Raw genomic sequence first — 14,034 nt, 5'->3', positions numbered from 1 at the left:
AGCTGCTGAAAGTGCACGCACAGATAACAAGAAAGCAGAAGGGCCCTGTTCAAGGGGTGATTGAGAATCAGAAGAAGAGTGAAGCTGTGCAGAAGGCGATGATTCACTGTGTTTAGCTGTTCCTGAAGGATTTTGCGGAGGAACGGGTGTTTGGAAAGTTTGTTCATGAATTGTTCACTAAAGATGAACTGTTGTTCTTCATGCACTGTGACACGCTACTGCTTGAAGTGTGTTCTGTTACAGCAGCTGACGGAAGAGAGCGAAAACTTCCTGATAGAATCGTTCCAAATGTACCAGAAGTGCTCCAACACGTTGTTTGAAAGGGCTTCTGAGAAGAAGATCAAGATATTTTTTTGTGAATTTGAGAGGATGAAGTCGGAGAAGGGAGAGGCAGATGCATCTGTGTTTCGGAGGTTTCTGCCAAACAACTGCCGCGCAGAGGCAGCGAAGCTGAAGGAGGAGATGAAGGTGCTGTGTGATGTCAAATGTTCTGGAAATGCATGGACTTCTTCATTTTTACCATCAGAGGCAGTTTTCAGAGGAATTGTGTTTGGAGAACTGGAATCACTTCTGTGTGTGTTATTTGCATACTCCAAAGTCGCTGTCGCTGCGGATCTTCCGGGATGCGTACAGGCTGTCAGGCAGCTGTCTGTCATCGTTTGCGTCTGTGCGGGAGGTGTGACAGCCCAACAACATCTTCGCGCGATTCCCGCGGCTGCTGAAGGTATGCGATTTGTCCGACCGGCAGGCGCCTCTGACAGCGTCTGAGAATTGAGCAGCTGCGAAGACTGTGAGCCTGCACTTGGAGCTGCTGAAGCCGGAGCTGTACGACTGCGTGCGGGTGCTATCGGAAGTGTCGGGAGGTGCAGGGCTGAAGCTGCGTGTGGAGGCTGTATAGTCGGCGGTGGAGAAGAAAGAAGGCGGCGGGCGCTGTTCTGGATTGTGCGGCTGCTGGTGGAGTTTGTGGGGCTGTAGCTGAGGAGGAATGAGGTTGAAGTGGCGAACTGCTTTGGGATGCTGCTGTGATACGAGAAAGGTGTGGTGCAGTTCCACGAGTAGATTGCGTGGCAGAGGGAGGACGAAGGAGGAGATGACTTGCCTTTATCTTCTGCTGCTGTTTCTTCTTCAGCACAGCACAAGCAGTTCCCGAGCGAGAAAGAGTTAACGATCAACAACATGCTGCTATCCTTTGAGTGTGCATTGTGTGTGATCGATCCTTCGATTTCGCAGCCCAAATCATCATCCGCGTTGTCTTCTTCTTCGAAACCTTTTTCTTTTTCTTCTTGTTTCATTTAAATCATCTTTAACTTATTCCCCACGTTTTCTTTTAAAGAATTTCTTGAAATGAACAAACATTTCACTAATCTTGAAAACATGTGGTTTTTAAAATGTATAATAGAATAATATGCATTTTTGAGAGAAGAAGAAGAACAAGATGAATAAGATGAGGAAGAAAATGATGATAGAGGAATTTGTCTGTCTTCTTCTTGTTGCATTGGAACAGAAGCACTGCTGCTTGGATGCTCAAAATGAGGCTGACTCCCGACATTCAATGCATGTGAAGCAGACTATTGCGAAGATAGCGAAGAATGAGAAGAAGGAGAAGACTGAGAAGAAACCACATAATTCGTAAAATGTTGCTTGAAATGGATTGTCCCTGCGAATGACACTCGATAAAAAAAGGCTGTTGTCTGTGAGAAAAAAAGTTATAAAAAAGATATTAAAATAGTTAGTTTTGCATTGATTTAAAAAATTCCTCAAAAGAACGCACCTAACCATCTAATCACAAATGCAGAGGATTGCCCAATCACTAATGCTGTCAATCTCCTTTTCGATTGTTTCCCAACGCTCCTTTTCCCATAATCCTTTATTCAAACATTAATGTCCTGCTTTAGATGTTGTCTACAATTTTTTTCAGAAAAAAATATCTCGAATTATTTTCTTTCTAAATGCTGCCCAATTGTTTTCATTCCTTTTCGCTTTCATCCAAATGCTTTTCAATTTTATTCATTTTCTTCCCCTGTACCAAATGAAAACAAAATGCATGCAATTCCCATCTGATGGTTGTCTCTCGTCATCCAGCCTCTTCTGATGTTCTCCTCAGAAAAACAAACAAATAGCCATTTATATTTTTTATCAGATTCTTGAGCTCTGAGAAATCCACAGATGGAAACATCCTCGTTCAAAATGAGAACAAAAGAAAAAAGCATACATTAATTTTTTCATATGTTATTTTGGAAAATGTATTTCCTTCAAAGATGCTTTTCACAAAAATCATCTTGTCAAATTCCATCATCAATTCCCAATCTTCACTGACCTTGTTTCTGAGGAAAATTATATCTTTTATCCCACATAGAATGTTCATTATCCCTTTTCTTATCCGGTCTATAAACTTTCATGGAAAAAAGATAACTGAACAATCAAATTAGCCATAACATTTTTTCCAATAAATCTTTAATTGAAAAACATTATATCGATTGCTTGTTGTTTAATTCAAAAAGGATCCCTCTTCAGATTTACAAATATTTTTTAAAATGAAAATTATAAAACAACAAAAAAAATTACTCATGAAAGATCAACGATGCAACGATTTTATGATCTCATAAAATATCACACATATTCCCTCCAAATGCTGCTGCCTCTCCATCAACTGCTGATGTGCTATCAATCTCCAATCTTTCTTGTGTGCAATTCAACAGTTTCATCTTGTAGTTCTGATTATTCACATTTCCAGACGAAAGCGAAATTGAAAATAGCGAGACTGATGATTTCACATCTGAAATCATGAGAGAGTCCGGTTCAACCATCTTTCCTGTAGATTTGATCAAGAAAAATCCAATTGTGTTTCCCTTCACTCCATTCACACTCATTGCGCAGTTCGACATGTGTAACTCTCCATTTCGAGTGCTCGATTCAATCACTGTAGAGATTGTCCTTTTAAAACTCGATGGAACAACAATCCCAAAGAATTTTATTTCTGCCAGCGATTCTGTTTTCAGAATGCATTCTTCAAATCCAATAAATATCCTCTTGCATTTTGCATTCTATCTTATTTCAGAAGAAAATAAATTAAAATATAATGAAAATCGTTAAAATATTCTATAAATAAGTTAATTCATATGAAATTCAAACTTTGTTGGCGTCACCAGCGTTTCTTAATTCAAGATCATCACGGCATAACATTAATATCCTCAAACTGCACAAAATTGATCAGCTTAAAAATCATAAACAAAATTCATTAAGGATAGAATGAAATTTTAATAATCTTTAATTGCACACTTTAATAATATTTCTAAACATTTGATTTGTCTCAGATTTACAAGCTGGGGTTCAATTCTTGACGAAAGAAAGTAATTTCTTATTTTTTGGATATTAAAAATATAATTGTGGGATAGATCAAAATATTTTAATTTTTTAATTTATTTTTTTTTATGTTTTATTTTTTGAAAAATCATTTTTATAATAAGAGTATATAATAATTAACAACTTCTCAGCTGCTTATTATTTTAAAATTATCAATTATTATCAAAATTTTGAAAAAATACTCAGATTTATGGGTGATTTTTAAAAATAGTTTTTTCTCAAGGATCAAAAAGAATTTCAAAATTCCAGTCCATACAAATGTTTTATTATTAATTCTACTTTTTATTTATCATAATGTTTTAAAGAATAATCAAGAATCGAAAAAGGACCTTAAATACACCTATGCCTCTCTTCCACATCTTCATCTTTATCAACAGTCACTCCTTCTTTTTCCCCTTAACTCACCTCAGACAATTCTCCTTCTTCAGCCTCACCTTCAGCCTCTTCTCCTTCTCATTCTTCTCCTATTCCATTGCAAACACCTCAATCGCCTCAGTCATCTCAACCAATTCAATCTACCCAATCACATCAATCATTAAATTCATTGCAATCATCTCAATCATATCAATCACCACATGACCCTCACTCTTCCATTGCAAAAGCTGACTCCGCAGGCAGTCTGCTGCTGAGAGGCAAAGAAGCAGCCACAAAGCACTCCTAAAAGGACACAAATGGAATGCTCCCTTTCTCTCGCAATCAGCTCCATTCATCCACATCCTTCGCTTCTTATCAGTCGATGTTCTTGTCAGCCCCTTCCGCTGTGCCTGTGAAGTCAGTCCATGGAAGAACAAAGAGCGATGTGATTAATTCTCGTCCTTCTGTTTCTTCTTCTGTTTCTTCTTCTTCACAATCTTCACATCCTTCTCAGCACCCCTACACCCAACAAAGCACATACCAGCCTTCCTCTCTCAAGTCCTCCCTCCACTTTGACGAGCTGCAGTCTCATTCAACATCCTCTTTCCTTCGCTCCATCAACATTTCTTCTTCTTCTTTCAAAAGACATTCAATGCTCCGTGAAAGGCCTCTTGTTCTGCAGTCGTCGCGTACCCCGGCAGCCTTGCTTTATCTGCGTCTGCCATCAAATGATGTGGAAATGCTGAAAGGAGTGACATCTTTCCTCCTATCGATGAAGGCTTCTTTTTCTTTGCTTTCTCTGCTTTGCGAAGACAACAACAGCAACCGCAACTGCAATAGAAGAAGCTGAAATGATAGAAACAATAGAAGCAATAGAATCACAGATTATCCTCTATTTGCAGATGAAGATGGAAACACAGCCAGACTCGATTGTCTTCTGCCTTCTTCTGCTTCCTCGAAGCACTTGGCAATGCTGGAAAAAGCGAGCACAGGAAGATTGTTTGTTTCACCAGGCAAAGCAGAGGGACAGGTACATTCTCATTCACAATCACAATCACAGACACAGACACATACACAAAATCGCACACAGTCAACGATATTCTCTCTGAAGAAGCGGGCAGAGTCGTTCACATCCTCAATGTTTCTGAGAGAAGTGTCCAGAAGCAGCATTCAACTTCTGTGTGGGACTGTTCTATTGTTTGACTCATCTCTGCCGTGTGTGATGGCATTAGTGGATGGGAAGCATGTGCAGTGTGCCACACAAATCATAAGCAATTCACATGCCCTCTGAAAAATCTAGTTATCTTCTTCAGATGCAAACCTTTTTGTCTTCATCAAGTTCATTGGCTTCTTCTTTGAACACAGATTCATATGGTCTTTCGAAGAGAATCTCAAAAACACAACACACAACAAAGCATTCCATCAACCATTCAGCAGCTGATATTGAAGACTCTCAGCTCAACAATTCCGATCAAAAAGGCAGAGGCAGATCAAATTCAGTTCCTTTATTCAACAAAACTCAATCAACAGCAAATATTTTCTTCTTCTTCTTCCTCTTCTTCCTCAGAATCCTCGTCTCCCATCCACATCTATCACCCAAACAGTATCCGCTCCTTTTTCGCCACTACCCCTTGACAAACTTCCCGCACATGCGTATTCTTCCCCCGCCGCGTCTTGTTCTTGCTGAACCTCAACAGCTTCACCTCCACTTCCGTGCTTCCCAAGCTCTCCCCACATACAAAAACTCGCATCGCCCACAGAACTCCGAGCGCAAGCGCACTGAAGTTGTTCCTCCTAATACTGCTTTTCTGTTTTTGCTTCAGTCACTTCGCAGATCCAAGATCCACTTCCACAGTTCCTCCTCCCATGCTTTCTGGAACACCTATATTCAAAAGAATCATTTCCACAGACTTGCGTTTCATTTGCACCACCTCAATCGCTGTCTCATAAAGCACGCTCACTTCATTCTGCAGCACGACGCAAGTGCTCCTCACCGGAAGCTCCAAGCCTGTGCCATGCACCAGCTGAAACTCTTCCGCATTGCATGCCTCTGCTTCCACCTCTTCCTCCAGACTGTTAAACACAACTTGACCATCCAACACATCCAGAGCCCCGCCTCCCACCATAAACGCACTCTTTGCTCCATCTCCATGCAGGTTCGATTCTATTCTCCTCAGATCACATATTTCATTTTTTTTTTTTGCTTCAGCTCATTCAATATTCAGTTAATTAACTTCGATTTTCTGTCTAAACAAAAAAACATTAAAATTCTGTACTATATTTCAGCTTTTTATTAAGGTCGAGAGATATGGGAAAGAAAATAAATAAGTGACAAACAAAATGATCGATTCAACAGATTCAAAACTGAAAAAAAAATATTCCCATGAGAAATTAAAGACGAAGAAGAGCATTGAGTGTTCTGTCTGAAATATTGAGGTGATGATCTCCAATTGTTATGCAGCAATTTGAAAATATTCTCTCATATAATGATTCACGGCAAGGAGAGGTTGTTATGCTGAAAGCAATGTTAGTAAGTATTGAATGTGTTTCTCTGTAATTACTTAAATCTTGATAAAAATTGTTACCATCTTCTTCGGTGATTTCATCTTTCTCTTTGAAAAGTGATAATTCTAAAAAAAACTTCATGCATTGAGATTTTCTTCTATTGTGCCTTTCGAACATCATGTGATCAAACATAACTCAAAAACCTGCCACAATCCCTCCACACCAATCAGAAAATGTGTTATCACAAATATTTTTCTAAGTTTGATTTTCAAAATCAGCATCACATTCTTCGATTCTTCTGAAACGAGAAAAATTGCAAATGAAATCCACATCACTATCGCTTTCGCTTTCACTTTCGTTGTTTTCTTCATTATTCGTTGGTTCTTTTTCATTTCAAGAAATTTCTTCTTCAGTTTGTCATTTTTTTGTAATGTCTGTTGACATTCTTACTGACACTTCATCATGCTGAGCTGTTTTTCTAGTCAAGGAGAAATTGATACGATCCGTTTCATTGGATTTGTGTTGATATTCATTATCCTTTTTTTCTTCTTCTGCGAGAATCAATCTGAACAAATCTTGTTCATCAAAATCTTCGATTTCGTATTGTTTTTCACATTCTTCTGTGTTTTCTTGAGAATTCGAATCAAGAGTCGAAATGAAATCAAACAAACTTTGCAGTTTTGAGTTTGAGGACTCAACATTCATAGCTTTTGTGCAATTTGTGGTTAGAGAAGTTGAAAAAGAAGATCCAATAACACGTTTTCCATATTTATCATTTTCTTTTTCAGAATTTTCAAAAGCAGTTTTCAACTTTTCAGTAGATAAAAATGGAAGGTTTGACAAATGTGTATCCGAACATGTTGTGTTATAATGATTTTGTTTTGACTGAAACGAAGAAGGATTCTGGAAAATAGGAAACATGGTTAAAGAGGAAACATTTGAGGTGGAGGAAGATAAAGAAGAAGAGGAGGATGAAGAGGAGGATGAAAAAGAAGATGATGAATTTGACAAAGAAGAAGTATTTGATGAGTTTTGGATCAGACACATTGATCCACATGAATCTTCCCCGCAATTATGTGATAAAGATTCACTTGATTTTTTGGACACATCAATAATAGTTTTAGAAACTTAATAAAATAATATTTTCGAGATAAAAGAAAAACTTGAATAGTTTTATAATAATATTTATTTTTTGAAAATATTCAAACGTTTCCTAGGGTCACAAGTGAATTTTGTTGATTCGATGTTTATGTGATCCTATTGGAGTTAGCGCGTGTGATGTTGCTATGAGTTGTCCAGAAAAATCACAAAGTGTGTAATTATATAACAGAATAACTATATCAATCAATGCGTTATGCCATTCTCCATCAACGAAATACACATTTGTTGAAAAAGAATAAAACAAATTCATTGGTTGAATTACAATAGGAAAAGCATCTCCAAGTTTTGTCGATTCTTTTTGAAAAATCAGATGCATCGAATAAAGTGGATACAGCAACAATTCAGTGAGTGCAATTTCAGAGATTTCGTTGTCTGAAAGCATGCTGGATTTGTTTGTTATTGATTTATACTGCCTTATGAAGAAACAATTATTATGCAAGCACAGCCATCGAGTAGCAATAAATGATGTGCATCTTTTTTTCAGAATGTTTCTGAAAATTGACAAATGTGCTTGCTGACTGAAGTTTTTAATCAATTCCTTCATTTTCTTAAGTTTAACATTTTCAGAAAAAGCATGACTGACAACCAATTTGATTAAATGGTTTTGACATCTTATAAAAATTGGTTTGGGATAATTATTTGTGTGTTACAAACCAGATAATTCCTTGCCATCATAAGTTGATATCCTTTTCAAAGCTAAAACTTGTGGTTTCAGTCCATCTGAGCACCAAGCTCTGACAGATCATCCATAAGAGCTCAACTCTGTCATTATTTCTGTTCCCAAATTGTTATAATCGGATTCTGATCGACAGCCTTTGTACAATTTCCAAAAGATAGGTTTCGATAATTGATCCATTGTTGAAAAGCCCACTGCTGTGTAGCTTTCTCCCCCAACAACTCCTCCGTCAATGACAACTCCAAGGGGATTATTAGAAATAATTGAAATTGCTTTTTCTATTTTTCTTTGAATTCGTTTCATGAAGCAGTCTCCTCACATTTCTCTCTGTTAAGAGAGGGAAAATATCTTCTCTGCTCATGTGTGGATTCGCTTGTGATGACTTTATTAATGCTGAAATAAAATCATTGAATTCATTTGTTGCTTCTGATAGAAAAGAAATATTACTATGGGCAACGATATTGATGAAAGATTCAGCGAGCTCACCTTTCAATGTTGTTTGAGAAGTTCCATTGCTTTTTCACCTTTCAGTAGAAATTGTTGATAAATTGGACTTCTGAGAAAAAAATAAAGAGATATGATTATTCGCAATCAAATCACATTTATGATTAAAAATCAAAGAGGAATCCTTCCGACGCGTTTCTCCACTAGCAACTCCATCTTTTTCGCACGGAGACATATAAAGTCTGTGCATATCCTTTTTTGCAATCCTATCTTTATACAATGGAGTGAATGCAACAAATATTTAATGATTAACAATATCAAGAGAAGGTTTGGAAATAATTAATTCTTCCGGCATAGGATAATAATAACCTATGTTAATATTACATATTTGTTCAAAATAAATTTTAAGATAAATCAATAAATTCAAACAGTTTGTGTACTCATTGGATTCTATTTTTTTTCAGTTTTATCCACTCGCATCTGTGTGATTTGAGCATTTTCTCGGTTTCTTTATCCATCTTTAACTTTTTTGATCAAGAAGAATAAAAAAGTGTTATTGAAAATACAAAAAAAAAAATAAAAATATAAATTATAACTGTTTAGAAACATTTTTTGGGTATTTTTTATGAAGAAAAACATATTTGTGAGGCATCCATGAATAACAAAAAAAGAAATTTTGCCAAATGCCTTATTGACTTGAATTGCGTCAGTGACAGGTAGTGACGCGAATGCCTTTATATATATACCATAAAAAATCGATCACGACACAACCAATTGTTCATACAAAAATTGAAAATGAACATTTGAAAAATATGAAAAAAATTAAAAAACCCACTCAATAATGAAAGATAAATTACAAAAAAAATCATTTTTTCTTTGAATGTCTTGTTTATTATTTTTTTATATTTTTTTGATAAGTGAATGTAATTTTTTTCAGTCACCTCACGTCACTCCTAAAATGTTCACGTTAGAAGGCATGTGATGCAGATGTTTAAGATTGTGGAAAAAGTTTGGGGTAAGATGGTGCAAAGCGACCGGTATTTTTTCGTTATTTTGTGAAATTTTATAATTTATTTGAACACAATTGGATATAATGATTTCTTTCAATTAGTTTTTTTGATATTTTATTACTGATTATAACTGATAAAAATTAATAAAAACTCAATTTTCCCATTAACAAAATGATAAATTTGTGTTCAAATTGAAATCAATTAAATTTGAATATAATATATAACAAAATAAAATAAATGATTTATTGCTTGATTTCTATTCAATGTCAACAAGTATCAACGATTCGAGAAAGGATATTGCAGATTTGAATGATAAATTTTCTTGCGTTTCATGTTCATTTGGTTGGATCATCAATAATGTGCTGAACGTTCTCAACAAAAAATGTCAGAGATGTTTTAATAAAATGAACATTTATTCAAGATCAGAAACAAGAAAACAATACAGATGTGCAAAATGCGATAAATCGATCAGCTTATTTGAAAATACTTCATTCTTTAACACGAAAATACCATTGAACAAACTTCTCAGAATCATTTTGCATTTTTGTTTGAAATTGAATATCACTCAAACAAGTTTTCTCCTAGACATCAACAGAAAGACCGTTAGTTTTTGGTATTCTTAGTGTCGAACAATTTCTTCGAAAATCACATTTCAGGATTTTCAGCCAATTGGAGGTGATGGAGAAATTGTAGAAATTGACGAGGCTATTCTGAGAAGGAGAAAATTCCACAAGGGCAGAAAAAAAATCGAAGATATGGCTTTTCGGAGGTATTGAAAGAAAAAGCGAAAAATGTGGATGAAGATTCATTATTGTTAGTGTCAAAAATAGAAAAAAAAATACCTTAATTCCCATCATCCTAGCAAATATAAAACCCAAGACAATGATTTACAGTGACGAATTGCATCCTTTCCATTGCTTATCTGAATACGATAATTCATATTTATCAGAATGCCATAAATTCACTTTCAAAAATCCACTTTCTGTGGTCTGCACGAACGGAATAGAGGGATTATTGTCCAGATTTCTCCAGTTTTTGCAGAAAACAGGAGTTAACAATAAGTTTATTGATGACAACTATGCAAGTTACATGTTCCACTCCTCATAAAAATGCTCTTTCATAGATTTTGTGAAAAAAATTCAATTTCCTGTTCCAACAGAAGAAGAAAGCGATGATAGTGATTCTAATGAATCTAAAAGTGAAGATGAATCATTAACTCCATTAGTTGATGATCTTGTTTCATCAACTGAAAGTGACATATATAAAGCTGGCGATGGTGAATCTGCATCTGAATATGCAGAATTTTCATGAATAATTCCGATCTTAGTAATAATTTTTTTTTTTTTGATTAAAAATTCATTCAAATTTTTCTGCACTTCATTTTCAGAAAAACAAAGAATAATCATGTTCTGCATTTGTCTTTGTTTCTTATCCATGAAAAAATAAATGAAAAACACTCATTTTTTACCGGCCGCTATCTGCCCACTTACCAAGTTTGGAATAGCCCTGGGTGACGTGGTGACTTCTGACGTGACATTTTCTATTTTTGACGGACGTGACAGATTTTTCCAAGTCACAAAAGAAAAATAAAAGTTTCAACATTATATTTTATATTTTTCTTGAAAAAACTGTATTTTTCAATTTTTGTGAGAAATTATTTTCTAATTCTTCTAATCAAAATAACTATATCACATTTTTGACTGACGTGATAGCGGCAATCGGAATTTTTACTCGTCACTGACGTCTCAAGGCGCTGACGTCAGGTGAAGTCAGATTATTTGAAAATGCAAAAGAACTTTCAAAACTTCAACATCGGATGAATGAAACTGGAATCTGATTCATAGCTTTTCAGAGTGACTTTTGCCCATTATAAATCAATTGTGAAAAGAGAATCTCTATTTTCTCGTAAACGTATCACTTTAAAACTCAAAAGATGAAGCACCGAATCAATAATAACTTTATTCATATTATGTTCAATATGAAACTGAATTGGGAACAAGTTTTTCATTATTTTCAACAATTATTTTTGATTATTTCATTTTTCTATTTATTCGATTTGAAGTGAGCAATTATCATTGAAAGAAAGTTTCACATCAAGCCATGTCTTTTTTATAACTATAGAATGAATCGTTTTCGACATCCAATTCTGCTTTTGATGAAAATCAACAAACAAAAAGGAATGAAACCATCCATTCTATTCCCAATTAAAATAGAAATATTGGCATAAGATATATATGTGGAAAATGCACAGACTGAATTGGAAGTAATATGAACATTTTCCCCCAATGGAGTGGAATCCCTCGTGCAAAGTGTAGACAAGTTAAAATCCACATTATTTATGCATGTGATGTTGATTTCTCATAACTGCTTGAACTGAAAAGTCTTGCAAAGGAATGCTTTGTGAATGATTATTTATTATATTTCAACTGTGATTGTGAATTAATTATCAGCTAATCAGATCAATATATTTTCTTTTCTGCATTCTGAGCATCGTCTGATTGAAATGGAAGTGCATCTTCTTTATCCCATTGTAATTATTACTGCTTAATCCTGTTTTCTTCATTGTTTCGTTTCATCCTTATGTTTTTTGAAAATAAAAATATTAAAGAAAACCGAGAAAAATCCAGAAAAAACTGAGGAAAAGAACGGAGATTATGAAAGCGAAGAAGATGAATAATAGAATAAGGAACTCAGAATTTGTTACTCTCCAATAAAAAAGTGTGAAAGAAGTTAGAGGAGGAGTGAAGAAGAAGAAGAAAGGTCAAGTCACAAACGCAAGACATTTCTATTTTTTATTAATGATTTTTTGTTGAAGTTTCTCTTCATAGTAAATAATAATAATAATAAATAAATATAATTGTTTTATCAAAGCCAAAAGCAATTGTTTTCTATTTGTGAAATGAGAAAAATAGAAAATAATAGAATATTATCGTTGGAAAATACAAACATTTCATTTCCTCAAAATATCACTAAAGAATAAAAAAAAACTCAACGATAAGTGCAGGAAATTCTTTGTGTTGTGAAAATCCAATATTTCAAGAAAAATTTTGGACATCTTCATTTCCTTTTCTTCTTTCTTAATAAAAATGATCGTTTTTTTGCTCTTTCTTTTTCGCAGAATAAACAGTTCTTATGTTCTTTCAATCAACAAAAAACAGTGAAAATTCGAGTGTCATTATATCATTTTGAATGGGTTGATGAATCGTAAAAAAACAACATCAATCGCTCTGACTATTTGCAAATCTTCAGTTTTCGCTTCCCCCGTTGGAAGCTCCGTTTTTCATTATGCGAATACATCTTTTGCTCATTCTCCCGTTGTTTTCTGTTGCAGCTTTTAAACAGCTGAAGAATTTTCACTATGAGTCCAATATATCCTTTATTTCTCAATTTGCACACAGTAAAGAACTTTAAAATTTCATCAAGTCATCTCCTAATTATTAAAACTTCTATTCTTCCTTTTTCTTCCTTTTTTCTCTTCCATTGAACACATTTTATCGACTCTTCCTGTTTTCTGGCTGCTTCTCTCCCTGGATGTTTCCGATAAACGATAGTTTCTTTCAACTTTTCTACGTTATTGCACCATTTTGTCAATAACTTCAAGGCAGACTGACAGGCAAGATGAGTAAAGTTGTGCATCACTTGATATCTGATAATTCCTTTGATTTCATACAGATACAGTTTTTGTTCATTTTCCTTTCAAAAAAAGAGATAAACAATCTATAATATCAAAAAGGAATTTGAAATACTCACACAGTTTCGTTATCAATGCAACTTGAACACAATGAAGCCATTTCAACTTCTTTTTGAGCTTCCTTGTTATCTTCTTTGATCAATGAGGCTTTCAGAATGCAAGTCACGATGATAAATCGTAAATTTGTTGAACAGAAATCATCACAAAGCAAAACAAAGTATTCACAAAGATCAGCCAGTAGCCTTTAATCCTTTTCTGCTATCTTTTCATTTTCATTCATTATCATCTTTATTGTTCTTCAATTCAACTTCAACTCCAAAATGAATCATTAAAAGTTTCATTGCTTCCGCTGTTCAATCTGCTTCAACTGCAAACATGTATCATCAATTGATATTATCTTTTCTTTTATATTTTTTCGATTTGATAGATAAATACGATTCTGAAAAATAAATCAATTACAAACGTGCTTTTAATAAGTCATACAAATCGCTTCTTCATTTTTCTTTTCCCGCACATTCACAGTACTTTCTTCAAATTCATTTTTAATGTCTGAATTTCGAATTAAGTGACAATCCAATTCTTCAAGAATTCATATATTTCAACAATTGCACACATGCAATTTTTTCAGATTCAAGATTCTCCTGCACTACTATATGATATGACACTTTGATGCTATGCCACTTTTAAATTTTAATTTCGATGAATACAAGATGGGAAATAAAATATTCGCACATAGCAAACACTTACTATAACTATCAAAATTTCTTCATTAACACAGTTCATCCATTATTTGGTGTCAAAAACAATGCATTAATTGGAAAAAAATTGTT

The 14,034-nt window shown here is 34.5% G+C and overlaps 3 protein-coding genes across 3 annotated transcripts; 1 reads left to right on the top strand and 2 right to left on the bottom strand.

Annotated features, from left to right (window-relative positions):
* Positions 1-215: 215 nt before the first annotated feature.
* On the bottom strand, positions 216-1,292 carry MONOS_9328 (uncharacterized protein; the record flags this gene model as incomplete). Its single annotated transcript, XM_067879817.1, has 1 exon — positions 216-1,292. One exon carries the CDS (start codon positions 1,290-1,292, stop codon positions 216-218), a length of 1,077 nt encoding a protein of 358 aa, XP_067719208.1.
* Positions 1,293-4,099: 2,807 nt separating this feature from the next.
* Positions 4,100-4,567, top strand: MONOS_9327 (uncharacterized protein; the record flags this gene model as incomplete). Its single annotated transcript, XM_067879816.1, has 1 exon — positions 4,100-4,567. One exon carries the CDS (start codon positions 4,100-4,102, stop codon positions 4,565-4,567), a length of 468 nt encoding a protein of 155 aa, XP_067719207.1.
* A 973-nt stretch (positions 4,568-5,540) lies between these two features.
* On the bottom strand, positions 5,541-5,843 carry MONOS_9326 (uncharacterized protein; the record flags this gene model as incomplete). The annotated part of the gene is made up of 1 exon (XM_067879815.1): positions 5,541-5,843. One exon carries the CDS (start codon positions 5,841-5,843, stop codon positions 5,541-5,543), a length of 303 nt encoding a protein of 100 aa, XP_067719206.1.
* Positions 5,844-14,034: the final 8,191 nt, after the last annotated feature.

Source organism: Monocercomonoides exilis, assembly GCF_001643675.1.
Source record: "Monocercomonoides exilis strain PA203 chromosome Unknown scaffold65-413564, whole genome shotgun sequence".
In the NCBI taxonomy this organism is placed as follows: Eukaryota; Preaxostyla; order Oxymonadida; family Polymastigidae; genus Monocercomonoides; species Monocercomonoides exilis.
The sequence above is the reverse complement of the archived record's forward strand: the minus strand, read 5'-3'. Positions and strand labels throughout refer to the sequence as shown.